General features: G+C 53.7%; 1 protein-coding gene across 1 annotated transcript in view; it reads left to right on the plus strand.

Annotated features, from left to right (window-relative positions):
* The window catches only part of ZCCHC14 (zinc finger CCHC-type containing 14), a 49,706-nt gene extending 37,520 nt beyond the window's left edge, over positions 1–12,186 (plus strand). The window contains exons 13-14 of the mRNA XM_066583464.1: positions 734–2,140; positions 6,554–12,186. Coding sequence (XP_066439561.1) covers positions 734–2,140; positions 6,554–6,609 — 1,463 coding nt within the window. The 3' untranslated portion in view covers positions 6,610–12,186. The remainder of the gene's footprint in view (positions 1–733; positions 2,141–6,553) is intronic.
* The last annotated feature ends 8,627 nt before the right edge of the window (positions 12,187–20,813 follow it).

The following is a 20,813-nucleotide window of genomic DNA, read 5'->3' on the forward strand; positions in this document are numbered from 1 at the left end:
CCTATGGACATCATATATGTGACTGATATCAGCTGCTCCTCTTATAACGCTCCAGTACTGATATAACCCTATGGACATCATATATGTGACTGATATCAGCTGCTCCTCTTATAATGCTGCAGTACTGATATAACCCTATGGACATCATATATGTGACTGATATCAGCTGCTCCTCTTATAACGCTCAAGTACTGATATAACCCTATGGACATCATATATGTGACTGATATCAGCTGCTCCTCTTATAACGCTCCAGTACTGATATAACCCTATGGACATCATATATGTGACTGATATCAGCTGCTCCTCTTATAACGCTCCAGTACTGATATAAGCCCAGGGACATCATATATGTGACTGATATCAGCTGCTCCTCTTATAACGCTCCAGTACTTATATAAGCCCAGGGACATCATATATGTGACTGATATCAGCTGCTCCTCTTATAACGCTGCAGTACTGATATAAGCCCAGGGACATCATATATGTGACTGATATCAGCTGCTCCTCTTATAACGCTCCAGTACTTATATAAGCCCAGGGACATCATATATGTGACTGATATCAGCTGCTCCTCTTATAACACTGCAGTACTGATATAACCCTAGGGACGTCATATATGTGACTGATATCAGCTGCTCCTCTTATAACACTGCAGCTTCTTATATAGGTAGGTGGAGCTGTGAGTGAACCGTTCCTGTACCATGCGCCTTACTCCTGTTTTGTTTTGTAGGTCTTGGGAGGCACTTGGACTGCTCAGAGAAGGATAAGTCAGTCCTGCTGGTGAATCATTTCACATCAAGTTCAGTTCGGCCAACAGCTCAGGTTTTACCCGTGCAAAATGAGAGCGGTGCCAGCCCTTCAAGCCATCACCCGGGGCCCCTTCAGATCATAGCTGGGGCCCCTTCCCACATCGCTCCTCTGCATCTCATGAACACCTTGCACAAGTCCGAGCGGGGCAGTGCAGATATTAAGATCCTTCAGTCTTCTCCACACTCCCTGTTGTCTTCAGAAGAGAGGAGTAAAGCTTTGCCCGCATCCAGAAGTGGCATGAAACTAGAGAAGAGCTTTGGAGGCATGCTTCTGGATGTGAAGGCTTCAGCGAGCCCCATGCAACCTGCTCAGGTGCTTTCCATAATCCCTGACAGCAGCTCCTTGCAACAGACTCTAAACTTTGGTGTCCGGACCAAAGTGGGAAATACTTTATCTGGGGAGAGGACGATAAAACCTGCTCCACCAGCCCTCATGGTGGAAAGTAGTGCCCCCAGCACCATGCCATCCACTCCAGTCTTCCACGTGACCCGCACACCCGTGAAGCTTCTTGTTTCGTCGGCGGACTCTTCGGTGGTCGGACAGATGACCTGCACCAGTGTTTCTCCTGCAATGATAAACCCCAGAAGTGTTCTGTATACAGCCAATACCAAAGTTGCCTTTTCCGCTATGAGTGGCATGCCTGTAGGCCAATTGCCCGGCAACTTCTGTGCGAACAGCAATGCTGCTTCCAGCAACCACGCCTCAACGTCATTCAGTAATGTGACGAACCTCCCCAGCTGCCCTGCCCCTAGCTCGAGCCCTACCATCTCCTCCACGTCTGACAACAGCTACTACAGCGGCAATGCACCAGCCATGAATCTTCAGATCTCCAACCAGACTTCTGGCCACCACCACGTGCACCATCAGCAGCCGCAGCAGCCGCCACAGGCAGGGTGCACCGTTTGCAGCTCGTGTGGCTGCAGTGGCAGCTGTGGGTCGGGTGGTGTCACCGTCAACTATGGCAACTATTTTCAGCATCAGTTCTCAAGCCCCTCCATGTTTCCCTTCTCGCTCATGCCCTTCAGCCCAATGTGCAATAATGGGTACATTAACACCCAGCAATACAACAACAGCGCTTCTTTCCCCGTGGTTCACACGCCATACAATAACGCAGACTCTATGCTGACGGGGCAGCCTGGTTTTTCCTTGCCTCCAATGCAGAACTTTATAACTGGCACAGCAGGGGTGTACCAGCCTCAGGGCATGATGGGGACCATTAATGGCACAACTCACAAAAAGAGTGGGAACATTTCATGCTATAACTGTGGGGTCAGTGGCCACCGTGCTCAGGACTGTAAGCAGCCATCGATGGATTTCAATCAGCAAGGTAACGTGTTTGCAGCTATTTCATGTTTAAAGATGTTCTGTGGCATTATAACTACTAAAGTGCTTTTAATCCCCCCTGGTAGCATCCTGCAGAGCTGAGCCCCATCGCATGTAAACATTGCAGCTTGCTCATTCTTCACATCACCCTGCCCGTTCCCTCCCGTGCCATGTACTGGACACTTCCCTGCAGCGTACTGGTGTCCCATTCATTACATGGGCTTAAGAGGGAAGGGGAGGAGGCGTTGCACAGGACAGTGGTACATTGCACAGTCACCCGCACCCCTACTGTGAAGCAACTGGCGGCAGTCTGCAGGGCACTTAGACGGGCGACGCTAGGATTGCCATTCACACGGGCCGAGCTGTGGGGCAAATGATGCCTGACCGCACTTCCCAGTGAAGCTCGCTGCTGTATTCACTGTAAGCAGGAAGTCGTTCAGAACTGACCGACCCGTTTACACGGAACGGCTAGTGGTGCAGTTTTTTTTGCATACATTTACATGGGCCGACTATCGTTCAGATACCCACGAGAGCCTGAACGACTCCTAACGATGATCATCCCGTGTAAAAGGGGCTTAAGTTACCTGCCCAGCAGGTAATCACGTCTAAAGGACCGTAGGCTCCATCCTGTAGGCGGTGCAGCTGATGGGCAGAGAGGTCAAGGTTCCCAGTCTAATTGGAGCAGCAGTGGTCTTCCGATGGGGGCTACAGACGGAGAGATGCTTGATGGTATCAGGGTGCTGCCAACTGGAGGTCCACTGAGGCGGGTACTAATACTACTGGGGCAACTAACGGGGGGCATCATCACTACTGGGACCACTACTACTTGCAAGGGAGGGTGCCAATTCACACTTCGCCTCAGGCAGCGGAAAGGTGTGGGGGCCACCCCTGTGCAGAGTATTGCATTCCACAATGCAGCACAGTCCTTATGTGACTGCGACCGTGCAAACCCTTTGTGTACTAGACACAAGTGCCCCATGCATTGCACAGACGGGAGGAGGGAAGGAGGCAATGTAAGGCTTGCAGACCTCTGCACGGATCTCCAGGGATGCTGAGAATGAAGGGGATACAGTGCTGATTAGGGCTGGCCGTCCACGGGTATGGCGGTATCCCACGGCGGATCTCCACCGCCCGGGAGCAGGAACCAGCAGACGGATTACTGCAGTCAGCCTATCTGACAGGCTGACCACGGAGAATCATAGCAATTCGCAGCATGCCGCGAATTGCTGGCCGCTTGCGGAGAATCGCTATGATTCTCCGCTCGTGGACAGGGGGCTGCGCTTTTCATACGAACGCTATGGAAATATGGAAAGTGTGCATTGTGTTCCCCGCGGCCGGACTATCGCCACGGGAAACACAATCCAAAAACACCCGTGGACAGGAGCCTTAGAGCGGGGTCCGCTTACGGTTTCCCTGGTCCCTCGGCTGGCCGGGCAGTTGTAGCGGGCCCTACCTGCTCCCATTCTGTAGTTCAGGGAAATCAGGTGAAGATCAGCAATTTACCATCACATTATTAGTTCGGGAAACTCCTTTCCTAATTCGGAGCTCGATAAATAAATTCTGTCCTCCTGGACCCCCTTCTAAGCCGTCCATAGATAAAGAGCGGTGCAGGGCTTATCCAGGGAGAGGGACATTTACCGGATCCATTCCAGGTCCTGCAGGACCTCCACCTCTGTCCTGTTACCGTATGGATTCTTGCTGCCGATGTCATTGCCGGCGGCCGGCTGACTGGTTCATTTCAACAGCGAAGCCTTGGCCAGAAAAGGGGGCGGGCTTAGTTACCGCGGTAATGGCACCGACAATGAGAGTAGGTATCCATAGCACATGACCCATGTCCGTACAGGCTGAACGGGGAGTTGTCGGCATCGCGACTGGATTGGGAGGAATCCTCTCCATCTGACATCCCCCTTAGAGCCTTAGTGACCGCCCCTACGCCTTTTTACAGCCCTGCATCAGAATACTGACACCGGGCCCGGCTGTTTGGTGACCGCCAGTACCTGTTCTAAGAGCGGGGACCAGAGAAACCAACCATCTCCACTGTTTAACCCTTTGCGTGTTGCGATAAATGCAGCCGCAGAACATTAACCCCTTAGTGACCACACAATAGTCTTTTGTACGTCCTGTCGTTGCAGGACGTGTATGGAGGGAGGTAGCGCTGCTATCTCCTTCCATGCCCGCAGGTGTCAGCTGTAATAAACAGCTGATGCCTGCGATATAACAGCCCTGTTCAGCCACTATGCCGCCATGGCATTACATCCTACTGCATAAGCGATCTAAGCGTCACTAGTTGTGGTCCCCCAGGAGGACTGAAGGAAAAAGGAAAAATAACAATAAAAGTTTTTTTATTGATTTAAAAAAAAAAAAAAGAAAAGTAATAAAAGTCCAAAAAAAACCCTGTTTGCCTGATTTACAATAAAAAAATCTAAATGATAAAACAAAAATACATATTTGGTATCGCTGCATCCGCAAAAGTCTGCTCTATCAAAGTAATGCATTAGTCACTGCGCACGGTGAACGTCGGCCGTAAGAAAAAAAAACAAATGCACTGTTTTGGTCGCCCTGTTGCCAAAAAATCTAATATAAAGCGATCAAAAAGTCTTCTGTGTTCCAAAATAACAGAAACTGCAGGGCGTCCCGCACAAAACGAGCCCCCCCCCCCCCCCCCCGCGCAAAACGAGCCCCCCCGCACAAAACGAGCCGCCCCCCCCCCCCCCCCCCCCGCACAACGATAGTGACGGAAAAATAAAAACGTTATTGTGCGCAGAAGATGGAGACAAAATAGTTTTAAAAAATTTAATATCAAGTAGTGCAGCAAAAAAAACTCTACAAGTTTGTCGTCGCAGTAATTGTACTGACCCAGAGAATATTCTTATTACAGTTTGTGCGCCATAGAAACAAAACGCACCAACAGATGGCGGAATGTCATTTGTTTTTTCATTTCTCTCCACTTTTTACAGTTTTTTAGTCCATTATATGGTAGATTAAATAGCAACATTGAAAAATACAACTCGTCCCGCAAACATCAAGCCCTCATACAGCGAGGGGGAGGGGGAGGAAAAAAGTGTGGTCACTAAGGGGTTAAAGGCTAGCAGGAGGCTTCCATGTAACGGTGGGGTCCCAATGTGTTGCTATGGCGCCTGGAAGCTTGTAGAAGGCTCCTGCTCTGCCATCTGCGGTGGGGCAATATAATACACTGCTATACTTCGGTATATTATAAGCACATCCGAAGGCAGAGAGATCCAAGGGGCAGAGTGGGCAAAACCCTACATATCTGGTATCGCCACATTCGTGATGACCCTTGGGGGAAACACTACATTATTTAACCCCCAGCGTGCCTGCTGTGAAAAAACAAATTGTCGAAAATACCTAATTTTGTACAACTCAAGGAACGGAATAGAAAGCGATCAGAAAGTCCTGTGGATCACCGAAGGGTACCGCTGTCCACAGAAACCGCGGACCGCTCTGTCAGCGAAGAAAAAGATATTGGGGCTCCTTTTAAATGTGTCCTTATGAATTTTTTTTTTTTTTAAAGCTGTTAAACTATCTTCAAGTTCAGCCAATATATTATTTCTACCGCGACGCGAACGCCGTAAACACGAACAGGAATAGCAGATCTTCTTGGGTCGTTGTCACACGAGCGGATCTAATTGCGGATTCCATGATCGTGTGATCCACAATAATGCGCTGTTCAATCGTATACATGGGATTACACCGCTCACATTAGCAAGTCAGAACCGCGTAATCCACTACGGGAAAATAAAACGCAGCGGAATCTGCGACCATAAAGCCCATTGTGCTCCAAGGTCGCAGATCTATCCATAGCAAACGGCGTATAGCCTGCGGGTCCCCGCGATGGGACGGGGAATACAAACAAAAGCTGTGCTGCGCATGACCGCCGGCGCGCCTCCACAGTCATAGCCAGTACAGTTAGGTGCCATAGCAGGGTCCCAGCCGGCCCTAATCTCACCCCTAGAAGAAAAGCGTAATACATGGAGATTACAGCCCGCCCCCAGACAGCGGAGGAAGGACGCCGCCCGGCACCAAACTAAGCCTTACAGAATAAGTGGTGGTAGTTTAAAGAACACATATAAAGCGTTAACGGGATTTGGCCGCGGTCGTACGGAGCGGTCAGAAGGTCGTCGCGATATTCATGCTGAACGCCGGAAATAGAAGAAACAATGGTGGATTTTTCCCAAACGCCCCCAAAATAGATAAAAGTTATAGAACATATTATATGTACTCGGAATGATCGCATTAAAATACCACAAACACCCCTCGTACGGCTGTGGCAATGGGCCATGTGACCTGATCATGTGACTCATGTATACTTGTACCCGTGCCGCTGGCGGTCCGTGACGTCTGACCGCTCTCCTTGCCCTCTGGTGTCTCTTATCTTAACATGTTTTCTTTTATTCAGGAACTTTCCGTCTTAAGTTCGCTCCCCCATCAGATGGCCTGGACTCCGCCGACTGACCGCCCGGACCGCCTCACCCGCGCGGCTCATCCTAAAGGTGCTTTTAGTTTTACCCGGGCTGAAGTGAAATCCTCTTCAGGGCCGATTGTTCCAGTATTGCCAAATTCTGCTTCAAGGATATTTAGCGGCGACACGATGACTTTGGCCGCCGCGAGCCTCACCTCTTCTGGAGCTCGCCGCTGACGGACTTCGGGTTTTCATTTTTGTTATTTTTGCTCTCGGGCGCCATATAAGACTTTTAGGGCAGCTACAAAAACATCAAGGTAACCGGTGAGAGGCGACGGTTCCCAGCCTCGCGGCCGCTCATTGCCAGGAGGTAATCACTGGGATCCTTGTAGATTGCACTAGACCGTTTTTTAATACTGGGATAGACTAAGTGGAGCGTCTCTTCAGGAGTGCCCCCTCCGGCAGTGACCCCCTCCGGCAGTGACCCTCTCCGGCAGTGACCCCCTCCGGCAGTGGCCCCCTCCGGCAGTGACCCCCTCCGGCAGTGGCCCCCTCCGGCAGTGGCCCCCTCCGGCAGTGACCCCCTCCGGCAGTGACCCCCTCCGGCAGTGGCCCCCTCCGGCAGTGACCCCCTCCGGCAGTGACCCCCGTTAAACTTTGTCTATGAGGAATTTGCACTTTAGTTTTTTTATGTATCTTTACTTTTCATGGCAACTATGTTACCTACGGGGGCGCCCCGGCCCCGAAGAGAGGCAGAACACAAGTGATACCCTAACAGGCCAGGCCTGGCACCCTGACAGTATTATGTGCTGAGGACTTGTATCTAAGGGCTGTAAACACTAAGTCTCCGCCATCGGATGTCGCCAGGTATTCTCTGGGCTTGGAGGCCGCCATCTTGGGATTTGATGGTGTCGATTTTGTAACTATAGATTTTATTTAATGCTTTTTAAACCCGCGTCCCGGACATTCAATGCGAGGCGTTTGTGTTCTAACCGTACAGTATTTGATGAAGCCACCAGTAATGGAGACGACCGTCAACACCGAGGCCTCGATGGCAGCAGTGACTCTGGGAACAGCGGCTCCTTCAAAACCAAAGATTAAAGCAGTGTGCCGATGAGCCGGCGAGGCGTCTGCTGATCGCTTCCCCGAACACTTTTTACGTACTGGAGTTACCAGAGGTTCGCTGAATCGTCTCGCCGTTCTGTTCTGCTTTGGGTTTATGCAGGGAAAAACACTACAGAAAAGCCAGAATCTCCTGCACCCCGCTGCGTGCAGCGCCGATCACGTATATACCCTGTCGGTCCTTGGGTGCAGGTTCATGTACACAGCCAATCTATAAGGGATGGGCCCATGATACAGCTCCGGTAGGGATCTGTACTGTGCCTCACATGGCATGCCCCAGTTGGATGCAGTGTTATGGAGAATACAGCGCCACCTGGTGGCACGCAGAGTACGGGCGGCTCTGTAACCGGGAACTACACGGTCTCCGTATGGCTGTGTGCTTGAAGCCTCATGCACTGAAGTGACTGTATGAAGTGGACCCATGACGTTAGCATGTGACTTCACTCCTACACATGGGGTTATAATCCAACTATAATGTTGGGTGAACTCATGAGGACTCGGAGGTTTCTGCCACGTGGAACAAACTGGCTGGGGAGGACACAAAAATAAGAAACTAAGGCCAGTCAGATGCCGCCCGGGTCGATTTCATGCCCTCCTGAGCCAGGGAGTTGCAGCGGCCATGTGCCGGTCATTATTTACGTGACTGCTCAGCCACCAATCACAGGCTTTAGCAGTGAACGGCACATGACGTCTGAAGCCTCTGATTGGCTGCATGCCTAATAAAGGCACGTGACCAGTACAACTTCATGGTTGCAGAGCAGCTGTGATGGACCCGAGGGACATCTCACCGCCGCCCAGGCTTGTCTTTGTGTCCTTCTCGGCCACTTCTTTCGGAGTGTCCAAAAACACCTTGAGTTGCATCATGTTTTACTCTAGTCACATCCAGATCTGCATTCAGATATATAGAGGGGTGGCTCAGTTACCAGACAACCCTACTTTTATTGTACTTCCTGCATTAAAGCATTTTACCAAAATGGCAAGTTCTCCCCCATTTCACAGGGTTGGGGCTAACCTGCTGATTGGTGGGGTCTCAGTTGAGCCCCCTGCCAGTCTTGACAACAGGAGTCCTGTGTCCGCCTCACTGCAGAGTTACTGCTCCCCACATAGGGAGGAGCAGGAGACTGAACGGAGCGCTGGCCGTGCAAGTGCCCCAGCGCTCCATTCACTGTCAATGGGACCGCGGAGATAGCCGAGCGGCACCTGCTCAGGTATTTCCATCAGCCCCAATAAAATGAATGGAGCGCTGGCTGAGCATGCTTCACAATAACGTCCCAGCAGGTGAGAAGCGACCCCCGCAGTGACATAGGGTGACACGGGAGTCTTGTTCTGGAGATCTGCGGGGTTCTCAGAGGTGAGACCCCACGATAAGCAACTTTGGTACAACCCCTCTAAGACAATAAACTAAAGTATACTTACCCCTCCGCGGCTGCCGGGCTCCAGCGCTGCCGTCCCCATGATTGTTGTGACGGATGATGTGACTGCTGCAGCGTCACGCTCCTGAACTGGCATTATGGCGCTCAGCGGTCACAACAATCATAGGGACGGCAGCGCTGGACCCCGGCAGCCGCGGAGGGGTAGGTGCACTTCCCTTAATGCCGGCCGTGCTATGAAGCGGTGTTGTCCGGTAACCAGACGCCCCATCACGGGGAGCGTCTGAACACAATTGGCTGCACTCATGTGTCTTTCTCCCCTCAGTCCTGCGTGGATGGGAACGGCTGGAAGGAACATTGGGAACAAGAGTTTGTTCCGTTTTTTTCCAGAGCCCCTTTCCCCGTTGTGTGGGGCGGGCCGAGTCATCGATCTGTTATTCATCACAAACTGGGGCTTTAAATGGCTTGGGACAATAACAGGTTTTCCCCCCAGTTTTTCTGTTCTTTTTTCCAGGCCTTCCCCTCTCCGGTCCTGCATCAGCCTGATGTAAACACTACATCTCCCACAATGCACTGCAGCAGGGAATTACCAAGTTCTGACTTGGCATTATATGTAGAGGTACACTAATCCCAAGTGATGCCCTGCTGGTCCCGATGGCAACGTGTACATGTAGTGTGGCAGAGCAGAGCATTATGGGTGGTGATGCCTAATAATATATGGTCCGGGGCGACTTATAAAGACACTAAGCCTTAATATATAGTGACGGCCGGCACGCAGATCAGCGGATGGACAGGCGCGGTTTTAGCTGTTTACCCCCTTTTCTACATACTATCTGCGCTCGGCAGGGGCCTTCTGGCCGCCGACTCTTCGGGTGCTGAAAGCCAAACTTTTGTGTTAAGGAAAAACAAAAGCTTGTCTAAACTTGAATGGTGTTTGTGCCGCGGGGAATAATGGGGACGGCTGTTTTCTAGAATGTTTGATGCCTTTCTTTTCTTGTGTAAATGGCCAGTGCACAAAAACGTACCGAGGAGGAGGAGCCAAGAGGCGTCCCCGGTCCCACGCTCCGTTCTGTACGGCTGGCGGCCGCTGCCTCTGTCGCAGACATTGCTGAGACGTCTCCAGCCGTCGCTCATCTTACATTTACAAGACATTTCGTTTTTTTATATTTGCACCTTATTTGCCCCGTTGATAATTCTGATCCAACCATCGCGCTCGGGCGCAGCCTCTGCCCACGACATTCATGGCTGGTGCTTCATATCGGAGGAAGGCACTTCTCTCAGAAGTTGGTAAACTTTCTGTTTTTACTTTAGCACTTTTTTGGGGTCTGTTCCCAGATAATGAAACTGGAGCTGCGGCTGCACCCGTGTGCTAGGGATAGGAAGAAAGCACTTGCTTTATATTCCCAGTGAACCCCCACCAATGGGCCGAGGAGTTACATGTACTTGTCTGACTCTGGTTATCCAGCTGTGAACCACGGATGGCCTATCCTTGGGATGAATAGTAGATTAGCAGGGGTCTGCCACCCAGGGTCCACAACCATCGGCTGTTCTTGGAATCAATGTACTTGTTCATTCAGCTGATTTCTGCAGGAAGCGGACAGCTCCATCCCCACTGCAGTGACCAGGCTTGGTATTACAGGTCATTCACTCCAATGGGAACTTGGCCTGTAATACCAGTCCTGACCACTGCAGTGGGAATGGAGCTGTCTGCTTCCTGCAGAAATCAGCTCAGGGCCAAGCACACGGGCCCAGAGAACAACTGATTGTTGGGGATTCTGGGCGGCCGACCCTTACTAATCTAATACTTATGGCCTATACTGAGGACAGGCCTCCCGTAGTTTAGAACTGGACAACCCTTTACTCCTTTCAGGACCTTAAATAACTTAAAACTGTGGGACAGCTATGTCCCTTGGCCGTGAGAGGATTAAGGGCTCATGCGCATTGTCATGGTAACGGGCACGTCTCACTACAAACAACCCCTCTAATATTGGAGCCACCATGGGGATTAGTAGTTTGCTGCAGGTCCTGATTTCGCAGGGTCGGCGCAGCCATCAGTTCCCCTGCCGTGGCCTTTCATGTGCTATATGGACAGGACAAGCAGGGGGCGCTCTTCTATAATGACAACCTGCTTTATTAGGGCATGTGGAAAGCATGGAGCACTCCATTCACATGTGGCATTCAGTGGCACCATCTTGGGGTCACTGTGGGGTCCAAGTGTCAGACCCCAACTATCAGACATTTATCCCCGATCCTGTGATAAATCTGGAACCCCCTTTATGTTGTTACATGTGGTGGGAAACTGCAGCATTTGTGTAAATCTACCCGTAAGGACCCTTGTCCAGCGCCATAATATGCTGGCTGCACGCCGCCGTGGGCCGCGGGGGACTTCACTGTCCGCCATATTATGGGGCACTGTGTATAGGCGGGAGTGCAGCGCAGCGGGGAGGTACTATACAATGGCCAGTGCATGACCCCCAAACCTTCAGTGCTGTGCCAAGTGTACAAAAGGCCGAACGAGGAGGATTTGGCGGAGCACTAAAACAAGATGGCGGCGGCGGAGTTATCACTTTACTCTTTGTTTGATGTTTAAAAAGAAAAGTAAAATTTCATCGGGGAAAAATTGCATCTTTTTAAAAAAAAAAACACTAAACCCACCCTGTACGGGGCCGGCCGCCATGGGGGCTCCACCCTGTACGGGGCCGGCCGCCATGGGGGCTCCACCCTGTACGGGGCCGGCCGCCATGGGGGCTCCACCCTGTACGGGGCCGGCCGCCATGGGGGCTCCACCCTGTACGGGGCCGGCCGCCATGCGGGCTCCACCCTGTACGGGGCCGGCCGCCATGGGGGCTCCACCCTGTACGGGGCCGGCCGCCATGGGGGCTCCACCCTGTACGGGGCCGGCCGCCATGCGGGCTCCACCCTGTACGGGGCCGGCCGCCATGCGGGCTCCACCCTGTACGGGGCCGGCCGCCATGGGGGCTCCACCCTGTACGGGGCCGGCCGCCATGGGGGCTCCACCCTGTACGGGGCCGGCCGCCATGGGGGCTCCACCCTGTACGGGGCCGGCCGCCATGGGGGCTCCACCCTGTACGGGGCCGGCCGCCATGCGGGCTCCACCCTGTACGGGGCCAGCCGCCATGGGGGCTCCACCCTGTACGGGGCCGGCCGCCATGGGGGCTCCACCCTGTACGGGGCCGGCCGCCATGGGGGCTCCACCCTGTACGGGGCCGGCCGCCATGCGGGCTCCACCCTGTACGGGGCCGGCCGCCATGCGGGCTCCACCCTGTGCGGGGGGCCGTGTTGGCACCTCCTTGCATCAGGAGATCCCAGTCTCTACCCTTCTCCTACCCCCATATAAGCACAGGTGGAGCGGGCACCAGGCCGCTTTCATAAACACGTTCAGTTTGAGCCATTTTCGGTAGATGAGCGCCTTCCGGCAGTATTACGGCGCGGCCCTCCTGTACATACTTCTGTGCTCCTCCCCCTGTAAAGGGTTAAAGGGTTGTTGGGTTTTTTATGTTTTATTATACTTTGCTAAGAATTATAAGTGTACATTTTTAGAATGACGTTTTTATCTAAATACTGAAGATAAAATATGATTTATACAGAAATGCACAAAAAAAGCGAATAAAGAAAAAAATGTTTCCTTTTTTACAGGAAGTCTTTGTGTAGTTTTTCTCTTTGTGTTCAGATGAGTGTCCGGCGGGCGGCGAGCATGAAGGACGGAGCGGGTGGGCACCTGCGGGTAGAACGGGGGCCACTAGTCACCAGAATGTGGCATCACTGAGAGAAGAGCGCTGGGGCTTATTTACTAATACTGCGTGCACCCCATTTATCACAGTGACAAACCGCTCGAAGGTTAGGACGGCACAGATTAGGCCACGCCCCTTTGTCAACCAGGAAAAAGTGTCTAAAGTGCGCCGATCGCGTGTGCTGAAAACGTGTGAACGGCAATATTTCATACGCACATCGCATGAAACATTGCCCCTTCACTGGAGCTGCTCCATGAGAGAGAAGAAGCCCCCCAAGGCTTCGGGTTTACCCCATAGCAGGGAAAGTAAGCAGAGCTATGGGGATTACCCCATAGCATGGAGAGGCTGAGTGGGGTGAAGGATTAATCCCCCATAGCTCCGCTCAATCTCACTGCTATGGGGATATTCACATAGTGGAGAGTGAGTGGGCGGGGCTATAGGGATTCTCACAGAAAATCCCTATAGCAAGCCATAGGGGGGCGGGGCTAGAGTGATCCATCTAGCCCCGCCCCTCCTCCCATGCCCTGTAACCCCGTCTCCCCCCCTGTCTCTGTCCAAAATAGGGAAATCCTTGCAGAGAGAGGGGGGGGGGGGGGAAAGAGTCCCCTACTGCACCCTGCTGTTGGGGAATTGCCCAGCAGGGGGGCAGGAGGAATACCCCACTGCTTACAACGGGACATTTAAAAGGTGCTTCTGGCTAGAAGCTGTAGGCAGCAGGGATGCTATTCCATGCGCAGGATTTTCTATTAACTGCTGCTCCCATAGAAGTCAATGGAAACTCCTGCCGTCACGCCCCAAGATGGTGCATGTTCTATCTTCGGCGCGCTGCGTTTTGCGCCCCTAATTCTGCACATATGAACGCTTCTATAGGAACCCATTGGGTCTTTTAGAAGCATTGATTTTGTGCGCGCAAAAAGCACGCTCGTCTGACCGAGGCCTCCGAGGGGCATGAAGGGCGTGGGACTGTTTACTGGCACATTTTAAATAGTAAAAGAGCCTTAATGTCTCCGGTGATCATCATGCCAGTGGGCGAGACTGCTCAGCTGTCATCTCATTATCATCACAGGCAGGATTACACTGCGAGGTGACATCTATATATAGATAACACAGCTCACCTCCTCCCCTCCCTGTAGAGGCAGGATTACACTGAGAGGTGATACCTATATATAGATAACACAGGAGCCACCATTCACAATAGTCACAGCTGACCTCCTCCCCTCCCTGCACAGGCAGGATTACACTGCGAGGTGACATCTATATATAGATAACACACAGGATCCACCATTCACAAGCCACAGCTCACCTCCCTGTACAGACAGGATTATACTGAGAGGAGACACCTATATATAGATAGCACAGGATCCAGCATTCGCAATAGTCACAGCTCACCTCCTCCCCCTCCCTGTACAGACAGGATTACACTGAGAGGAGACACCTATATATAGATAACACAGGATCCACCATTCACAATAGTCACAGCTCCCCTCCTCCCCTCCCTGCACAGACAGGATTACACTGAGAGGAGACGCTTATATGTAGATAACAGAGGATCCACCATTCACAATAGTCACAGCTCACCTCCTCCCCTCCCTGTAGAGGCAGGATAACACTGAGAGGCGACACCTATATATAGATAACACAGGAGCCACCATTCACAATAGTCACAGCTCACCTCCTCCCCTCCCTGTACAGACAGGATTATACTGAGAGGAGACACCTATATATAAGTAACACAGGAGCCACCATTCACAATAGTCACAGCTCCCCTCCCTGCACAGGCAGGATTACACTGCGAGGTGACATCTATATATAGATAACACAGGATACACCATTCACAAGTCACTCCTCCCCTCCCTGTACAGACAGGATTATACTGAGAGGAGACACCTATATATAGATAGCACAGGATCCAGCATTCGCAATAGTCACAGCTCACCTCCTCCCCCTCCATGTACAGACAGGATCACACAGAGAGGTGATGCTATTATATAAAGGCTCTTTTACATGGAAGGTCATTTAGTTAAATCACTGGATTGAACGAAACTGAACAATAATCAAACTACTAACGACGACCTGTCCGTGGGGTTGTGAGTGACTTACATGCTCAGCCCTGATCACATGATGGTAACGTTTTCAAAGGTCTTTCATCTCCAGTGAGGGAGTTACTGCTCACATGACTGAGATCAGCAGAGGTCCTGTACACACACGGCTGCTGTCGCTGTCCGGCATATTAACTTTTTCTACAACACTTCTGTCCTATTCAGCAATTCCAGCAACCTGATTGGTTGTTTGGTGAATTAGCCAACCGCAACAACCAATCAGGTTGCTGGAATTGCTGAATACGGCAGAAGTGTTATGGAAAAGTTAATATGCGTCCGGGGCACGGTGCTCGTATTCCAGAACAACTGAGGCCGCAGGGGGTTTGTAGTCCGCCCGTAATCTGCACAAGGATGCAGGACCTATGATGACCTCACCGTCATGTTATCAGGGATGGAGCATGTAAGTCATTCACTTGTGATGAGCGTCACGGTCATGTGATCAGGCGCGGAGCATGGCAGTGACATCATAGGTCCTTCATCTCCAGTACTGTGTTGCTTCTGATCCTTGTTTTATGGGATGAACAATGTATGTAGCAGAGCCGTGTGCGAGAGCGAGACGCGCACGTAGCAGAGCCGTGTGCGAGACGCGCCCGTAGCAGAGCCGGGCGCGCGAGCGAGACGCGCCCGTAGCAGAGCCGGGCGCGCGAGCGAGACGCGCCCGTAGCAGAGCCGGGCGCGCGAGCGAGACGCGCACGTAGCAGAGCCGGGTCTCGTACCCACAGGCTCTCTGTGCCAGTAGGGTGTCCTCACCCCTACTGTAGTTTACAGAGCTGGAAGGTGTTCACAGGTTCTTTTTAATAACTCCCAATTTCCCAGGATACAATCTTGCACCCTCCAGTAAATCTAGCCATCCGTCACCACGGGAGCCAGTGGTGGCCAATGTATAGCGGCCGTCAGAGACATTCTATATGTGTGGGATTTGTTTCATCTCGCACCACATCAAGTACTGAAAGTGAAGAGATTAGGGAATGAGGCGCAAACTCAGAATGATGAAGAACGTACAGATAGTATTCGCTGACCTGCCCCGTTTAGTAGGATCCGCAGCACATAGACGGGGTGCAAGGCCTCTTAGTGATGGCTAGGGCCCCGTAATCAGACAGCTGGGCATACTGCGTGTCCATGATAGAAAAGAGCGGCCCGAAGCTAATAAACAGAGTCATTCAGTGAATGTAAGTGGGACAACAGAACTGCGGCTGGGAAGGCTGTGGGATGGAGGAAGGAGGGGGCACTATTACAGCTCACTGGGTGGAGAAGTGGCCCTGTTGTATCTTTCTCTTGTGCATTGGCCTTCAGCGCCCGGTTTTGATATTCACAGCCTGTACCAAGTGAATACAGGAGGGGTACAGGGAAGAAATATAACTTGTGCACAGAGGGGGAGGCCGCAACAGAGGCCCAACAACAACCTAACTGAGGGGAGAGGGAGACCGGCAGAGAGGCCCAACAACAACCTAACCGAGGGGAGGGGGAGGCCGGTGCAGAGGCCCAACAACAACCTAACCGAGGGGAGGGGGAGGCCGATGCAGAGGGCCAACAACAACCTAACCGAGGGGAGGGGGAGGCCGATGCAGAGGGCCAACAACAACCTAACCGAGGGGAGAGGGAGGCCGCTATAGAGGGCCACCAACAACCTAACCGAGGGGAGAGGGAGGCCGGTACAGAGGCCCAACAACAACAACCTAACCGAGGGGAGAGGCCCAACAACAACCTAACAGAGGGGAGGGGGAGGCCGGTGCAGAGGCCCAACAACAACCTAACTGAGGGGAGAGGGAGACCGGCAGAGAGGCCCAACAACAACCTAACCGAGGGGAGGGGGAGGCCGGTGCAGAGGCCCAACAACAACCTAACCAAGGGGAGGGGGAGGCCGATGCAGAGGGCCAACAACAACCTAACCGAGGGGAGAGGGAGGCCGCTATAGAGGGCCACCAACAACCTAACCGAGGGGAGAGGGAGGCCGGTACAGAGGCCCAACAACAACAACCTAACCGAGGGGAGAGGCCCAACAACAACCTAACAGAGGGGAGGGGGAGGCCGGTGCAGAGGCCCAACAACAACCTAACCGAGGGGAGAGGGAGGCCGGTGCAGAGGCCCAACAACAACCTAACCGAGGGGAGAGGGAGGCCGGTGCAGAGGCCCAACAACAACCTAACCGAGGGGAGAGGGAGGCCGGTGCAGAGGCCCAACAACAACCTAACCCAGGGGAGAGGGAGGCCGCTATAGAGGGCCAACAACAACCTAACCGAGGGGAGGGGGAGGCCGGTGCAGAGGCCCAACAACAACCTAACCGAGGGGAGGGGGAGGCCGGTGCAGAGGCCCAACAACAACCTAACCGAGGGGAGAGGGAGGCCGCTATAGAGGGCCAACAACAACCTAACCGAGGGGAGAGGGAGGCCGCAACAGAGGCCCAACAACAACCTAACCGAGGGGAGGGGGAGGCCGGTGCAGAGGCCCAACAACAACCTAACCGAGGGCAGGGGGAGGCCGGTACAGAGGCCCAACAACAACCTAACCGAGGGGAGGGGGAGGCCGGTACAGAGGCCCAACAACAACAACCTAACCGAGGGGAGGGGGAGGCCGGTACAGAGGCCCAACAACAACAACCTAACCGAGGGGAGGGGGAGGCCGGTACAGAGGCCCAACAACAACAACCTAACCGAGGGGAGGGGGAGGCCGGTACAGAGGCCCAACAACAACAACCTAACCGAGGGGAGGGGGAGGCCGGTACAGAGGCCCAACAACAACAACCTAACCGAGGGGAGGGGGAGGCCGGTACAGAGGCCCAACAACAACAACCTAACCGAGGGGAGAGGGAGGCCGGTGCAGAGGCCCAACAACAACCTAACCGAGGGGAGGGGGAGGCCGGTGCAGAGGCCCAACAACAACCTAACCGAGGGGAGAGGGAGGCCGGTGCAGAGGCCCAACAACAACCTAACCGAGGGGAGAGGGAGGCCAGTGCAGAGGCCCAACAACAACCTAACCGAGGGGAGAGGGAGGCCAGTGCAGAGGCCCAACAACAACCTAACCCAGGGGAGAGGGAGGCCGCTATAGAGGGCCAACAACAACCTAACCGAGGGGAGGGGGAGGCCGGTGCAGAGGCCCAACAACAACCTAACCGAGGGGAGGGGGAGGCCGGTGCAGAGGCCCAACAACAACCACCTGACCGAGGAGAGAGGGAGGCCGGTGCAGAGGCCCAGCAACAACCTAACCGAGGGGAGAGGGAGGCTGGTGCAGAGGCCCAACAACAACCTAACCGAGGTGAGAGGGAAGCCGGTGCAGAGGCCCAACAACAACCTAACCGAGGGGAGGGGGAGGCCGGTGCAGAGGCCCAACAACAACCACCTGACCGAGGAGAAAGGGAGGCCGGTGCAGAGGCCCAACAACAACCTAACTGAGGGGAGAGGGAGGCTGGTGCAGAGGCCCAACAACAACCTAACTGAGGGGAGAGGGAGGCCAGTGCAGAGGCCCAGCAACAACCTAACTGAGGGGAGGGGGAGGCTGGTGCAGAGGCCCAACAACAACCTAACCGAGGGGAGAGGGAGGCCGGTGCAGAGGCCCAGCAACAACCTAACCAAGGGGAGAGGGAGGCCGGTGCAGAGGCCCAGCAACAACCTAACCGAGGGGAGAGGGAGGCCGGTGCAGAGGGCCAACAACAACCTAACCGAGGGGAGAGGGAGGCCGGCAGAGAGGCCCAACAACAACCACCTGACCGAGGAGAAAGGGAGGCCGGTGCAGAGGCCCAACAACAACCTAACTGAGGGGAGAGGGAGGCCGGTGCAGAGGCCCAACAACAACCTAACTGAGGGGAGAGGGAGGCCAGTGCAGAGGCCCAACAACCACCTGAGAGAGGGAGGCCAGTGCAGAGGCCCAACAACCACCTGACCGAGGGGAGAGGGAGGTCGGCGCAGAGGCCCAACAACAAACTAACCGAGGGGAGAAGGAGGCCGGTACAGAGAGCCGACAACAACCTAACTGAGGGGAGGGGGAGGCGGGCACAGAGGCCCAACAACAACCTAACGAAGGGGAGAGGGAGACCGGTACAGAGGCCCAACAACAACCTAACCGAGAGGAGAGGGAGGCCGGCAGAGAGGCCCAACAACAACCACCTGACCGAGGAGAAAGGGAGGCTGGTGCAGAGGCCCAGCAACAACCTAACCGAGGGGAGAGGGAGGCCGGTGCAGAGGCCCAACAACAACCTAACCGAGAGGAGAGGGAGGCCGGCAGAGAGGCCCAACAACAACCACCTGACCGAGGAGAAAGGGAGGCCGGTGCAGAGGCCCAACAACAACCTAACTGAGGGGAGAGGGAGGCCGGTGCAGAGGCCCAACAACCACCTGAGAGAGGGAGGCCGGTGCAGAGGCCCAACAACCACCTGACCGAGGGGAGAGGGAGGTCGGCGCAGAGGGCCAACAACAAACTAACCGAGGGGAGAAGGAGGCCGGTACAGAGGCCCAACAACAACCTAACTAAGGGGAGAGGGGTTTTTTGTATTTTATGCCACATTTTCTCTGACTTTGTTACACTGCAGGGTGTTAATCTTTACGTGACCCTCATATAAAGAATGAAGCCATCAAGAAATGCAACCAGAGGATGAAAGACGTCAGCGAGGTGGTCTACAGACTGAGGCGGTCTACAGACTGAGGTGCTCTACAGACTGAGGCGGTCTACAGACTGAGGTGGTATTGTCTGCAGACACTGAAGAAGCCGCTTGGGACGGGTGAGGCCACTCACCTCTGCTTTCCTCACTATCTTCTCCAAATCTGCTTAGATGAAATGAAGAAAAAAAAACGGTCGGCGACTAAAGAGGTGGATGGAGACCACCGAGACCTGGAACTGCTTTGGACTTGTGTACATGCAGCAGAGCGCAGGAAGAAGCGAGTGCATCACATTCTGCAACTAATGGGCTTGTGGTGCAAGTTTCTAAATGGGGTGCTTGAAGCTTTGTGCCATCTATCAGTTGTGGACTCGGGGGGCTCGTAGACGTCTGCAAGAAACCGTATTGTCGATCAGTAGAGAACGCTATCCGGTGAGACGCAGCCCAAGGACTACAGCAGGAACTAGATTCTGGAGCGCTCGATCCCTGCGGCTGCCAGGAGACAAAGAAAACCAGAACCAAGTGGAAGTGACCATTCCCAATGCACCAACGGTATACCAGCAGCAACAACCCCCCTCCACACACGTCTGTGATTGGGGCCCCTGGGCATGCTAGTGCACAACATGCGCCAGGTAGCCAGAGAAGCTGAGCAGCCATCTGTGTCACCTCCAAGAAGCAGCAGCACTCATATGTAACCCCTGCTGTCCTGACCAGTGAGGGTTCCAGCGGTCGGACCCCCAGGGATCAGAAACGCTCCCCCACCAAGTGGATAAGAGTCCTGAAGTGAGGCCTCGCGCACAGCCACAGCGGATGTTGCATGCTGGAGGGGATAACGGAAGCCAGATGGCCCCCACTGAGGCAACAGGGTCCGCGTGGCACATTTGGTTCTGTCGGAGATCCATTCTGGCCAGGGAGTGAGTTCTCCGGCTCCCATGCTGGAATCCGATGGACACGAGGCGGCGATGAAGACCGCAGTTAATTCTATTCCAGATGTAGATATAAACCCGCCGCTGCTCGCGCGCCCCTTCCATCCCGCCTCATCTGCAGCTCACCGCGGGTACTCTCTGCCACAGGAAGACCTTGCAATAAAAATGTACAAAACCTAAGAGTTCAGTCAACAATTGCAGATAATTGACATAAAAATGGGAGTTTGGCTGTAGGAGAGAACATGCCGCATGCAGTGGATGTACGGCCGGCCCGCGGGAGGCTGCAGCAGGAACTACAGGTCAATACAAATGAACGAGCCCCCCCGCCTTTACAGCGGCAGCCTGACGCTGAGCTGCAGATCCATGACAAGGGAGAGAAATGATCACATCACACAGAGCA

This window comes from Eleutherodactylus coqui, chromosome 11, assembly GCF_035609145.1.
Source record: "Eleutherodactylus coqui strain aEleCoq1 chromosome 11, aEleCoq1.hap1, whole genome shotgun sequence".
Taxonomy (NCBI): domain Eukaryota; kingdom Metazoa; phylum Chordata; class Amphibia; order Anura; family Eleutherodactylidae; genus Eleutherodactylus; species Eleutherodactylus coqui.